Source organism: Phytophthora infestans, genomic scaffold (genome assembly GCF_000142945.1).
Source record: "Phytophthora infestans T30-4 supercont1.36 genomic scaffold, whole genome shotgun sequence".
NCBI classification, from domain to species: Eukaryota; Oomycota; class Peronosporomycetes; order Peronosporales; family Peronosporaceae; genus Phytophthora; species Phytophthora infestans.
In genome coordinates, this window is record NW_003303723.1 from 718,825 (window position 1) to 722,425 (window position 3,601).

Genomic DNA, 3,601 nt, shown 5'->3' on the forward strand with positions numbered 1-3,601 from the left:
GGTAATCCACTACATTTTGGACCTGTAAAATAAAAATATACCTTAAAAAAACAAGAAAGAGATAAAATGAAAATGGGCAATTGTCCATACAAACATGTGTCTGGTATTTAACCAAGTAAGAAATACGCCCAGAAATGTATGAAACTGGAACGCCGAAACAATTCATTCAATTCGCCAAACTTAAAAAATTTATTGCGGCAAAAGTTTCAAACATTTCCAGCATAAAGAAAAAATCTTCAATACTTTATGACTTTAAGACAAGCCTACACAAGCCTCTGTCTACAGAAAGCAACTATAGTTTTACTGCATTAGTTTCATTTTCAATGGAATCGATAGTTTACAAACCTATTGCTTGCACTTGCGAAGTATAAACAAAATAAAAATCTTCGAAATGAGAAACAACTCCATGAGCCTCTAGGGAGAAAAATAGCCCCAACGATGAGAGCCTGCAAACAAGATGCGTACACTACCGATGACACTGTTAGATATTTTTATGCTTTGAAAGCTGTAGCCTTTCTTTAAAAATATTGGAAAACTATAAACTCTCCACACAAGAGTAAAAGCAATCAAATAATTAACAAAAAGGCAAATACGAAATTTCAAGGTGTGAAGAAATATCCACAAACTAAAGAGCACAAAACTGGCAGTTTAATGAACAAAAGTTTAACACAACTTTCACAAAATATCTAAATATCAACACGGTGAACAGGTGTATCCTCAAAGGTTTCCTGAGTAGCCAACAATACAGCGAACAGGTTTTGATACCTCAAAATGAAAGGTTTTCCTGAGTAGCTTTCTTCAAAACGCGTGCAACTAAAGCGCTAACAACGACATCCTACTATGGTGAACAGGTTTAATCCTCTACGGTTTTCCTGAGTAGCCAAAATAACAATAAAACAAGAAATCTGTACAACCCCTGCCAAAACTGGTAACAAAACGACAAATCTGACAATAGAAGTCAAAGAAAAAAGAATGTCAATATCAAAACAAGATCTACCTCTTGTAAATGTTCATGTACGCACAGGACTGTTATTAACAGCCACCTGTGGTGCACCTGACAGATAGAGCATCATACACATTCCTCGATGTGGGAGGCTGTTGAAGTAACCATCTCCGATGTGATGCTGACTATCTAGGGGAATATAATTGTGCTATATCATATAGAGATTTCTTATATAACTGGTCTGGTTGGTGGAGAATAACTCCCCTCCAGGACACCAGACTATCTAAATCACCACTTCCTCTTTTACGAACTCTACCACACAAGCGTCTTCTCCTTCTACATTCAAGACTTCCTCTTCACTATGGCCGCCTAATCCTCTCTACCTTTGTCCTCATTCAGTTCTGTACTGCCCTAACAACTCTGCGCAAATCATTCCTTCAACACCAGGTAACCTGGCAGGTTGCCCTGTCCGTGCGTATTGTGGGTGATGGGCTACAGTGTTATTCAGATTCTAACCTGTGTTTGTTATATTCCCTCGTAAGATGATGTCTCACAGGCTAAAAAAGTGAATTTGAACCCCATCTTGATATACAAGAATTATATTCGCGCCCCCTTTTAATAATTTGAAAAAAATATACATATATTAAACTGACCGGTTAGTCTTGCGATCACATCGACAGTATAGTTTTGCAATTGCAAAGCCAAACGGGCGACGCAACACGTAGTTTTTTTAAAACCACATGCTGCATCTTAAATGGTCACGAAGCTTGAGCGAGACGATAATCACAGAACCCCCAAACTTATGCCTTATTGAACTCAAGTTATTTTTGAAGATTTTAGCCGGTATTCCCATAAATCTACAGTACCAAAAGTGAGATTAAGACTCCGCCCAGAAACTAAAAAGCGTGGTTCCGCTAAGCTCCCAACGGATATCAAGTAAGCATAGGCTATGGGCTCTTGAAATTCATTCGTACCACGTAAGTTTTGGCTGAAAAGACGGAAAGTAGTATGACCGGGTTTGCAAGGGTATAAGATGTATGTGTTTTTAAGCTTCTGGGCAGTCTGTATCATTATGATTTAGACTTGGCATTGCTATCTTTTACCGATACTCACATCAGCGTTAATGTGAGCTCAACTTAACTCACGCAAGTTTAACCAAATTGACTCTCGATTCAACTAAACTCGCGCGAGTTAATCTGAAGCTGTGCGTGCCTTTCAGGAGTAGTAGCAGTGTATTCTTGCGGTTCGCCATGCACCTGTGTGAGACGATGCCGCACTGGGAAGGTGGTGGTGGTGGTGGGGGGGTCTAGACAACGAATGAAGCCATGGTATGCTGCGGTGCTTACTGTTTTGATATCCTTTTGTGACCATATTTATTATACCATAATAATAATGGTAATAAACATGTTATGATGGGGCTGGTTCTGCACTGGTACTGTCCAATCGCAAAAACCATATGGGGTCCAATAAGGGGGATCTGTCAATAAGTTTTGGGGGTTCTGTGATTATCGTCTCCCGAAGCTTGAGCTGCTCGTAAGTTTTCTTAAAATTTGCTGGTTCCAAGTGTTCGCTAGTAGTCAAAAGCAGCTATTTGTGTTTGCTCGTGTCAATTTGTGTTTGCATGTATCTAACGTACCAGACCCCAAAGATTACATGTAAATTACATGTAATCATTGGTGTCGGGTACATGATGTAATACATGTACAACTGACTCAGTTGAACTGAGTAGCTTTTGCGAACTGTACATTACAATCTGTACTGCACTGATTGCGTGCAGCCAAACCAGTACATGTGCAAACAGCTGTCTCTGTAGTGGGTAAAACGTTCTACATACCTTCAGAACATGTACAGTACTGCACCCCGTTTTCGCGCCCTTGGACCTTTGATAAACTTCTGGATCTGATGATTCTGAATGCAAATGAACAATTAATTGTAAGCCAAAAACCCTATTTATTTGCAAATCCAATACGGTCCACTTCCACGAAAACGGGGTGTAGTGCTGTACCGGTAATCCATTGTAAATTTTCTGTCTCTTTTTATCCGGTAATAGACCACTATGTGGAGATTTGAAATAAAACTAGCGAGGTTTTTTCTTACTAAGGGTAGTATTATCTATAAATTACATGTATTAATACCTGCAATCACCTATTACGGTACCGAATTGTAAACCACGTCTTGTACCACATATGTTTGTGGGTACGGTTAAGAAATATCAGTCATTTTTACTTAGTCCTCAAAGGGAGGAGGGTGGCCATGCGCTTCCAAACAGCTATTCTGGTGCTCCTGACTATCTTCCTTGCCGGTGTACAACGCTCCTGCTCGGCCATTCATGCGTACCCGCTTAACTTGTCGCTTAGTCGCTCCGACCAAAACCGCAAGACACTTGGAAGGTTCCTCAGACTAGGCGATGAAGAAAACAGGATGGCTCCTGTTTCAGCCCTTGAAACAGCGATCAAGGCCGCGATGCCACAGTTGACAAATTCGAACAAGCTTCTGCTGCGTTGGTATCGGCTAAAAAACAAACGCATAGACAAGACGCTCAAGAGTTTTGATCTCGGGAAGAACGTGGATACACTCTTGACCGACCCCAAGTTAAGCATCTTGCTACACTACATCCCTATGTACAACAAGAAGAACCCCAAAAACGTCATGACCACG

The 3,601-nt window shown here is 40.5% G+C and overlaps 1 protein-coding gene across 1 annotated transcript; it reads left to right on the plus strand.

The window, feature by feature from the left end:
• Window positions 1-3,196: 3,196 nt before the first annotated feature.
• Window positions 3,197-3,601, plus strand: PITG_14662 (secreted RxLR effector peptide protein, putative; the record flags this gene model as incomplete). The annotated part of the gene is made up of 1 exon (XM_002898506.1): window positions 3,197-3,601. A coding segment is annotated over one exon (405 nt), but the record flags the coding sequence as incomplete, so codon positions are not given.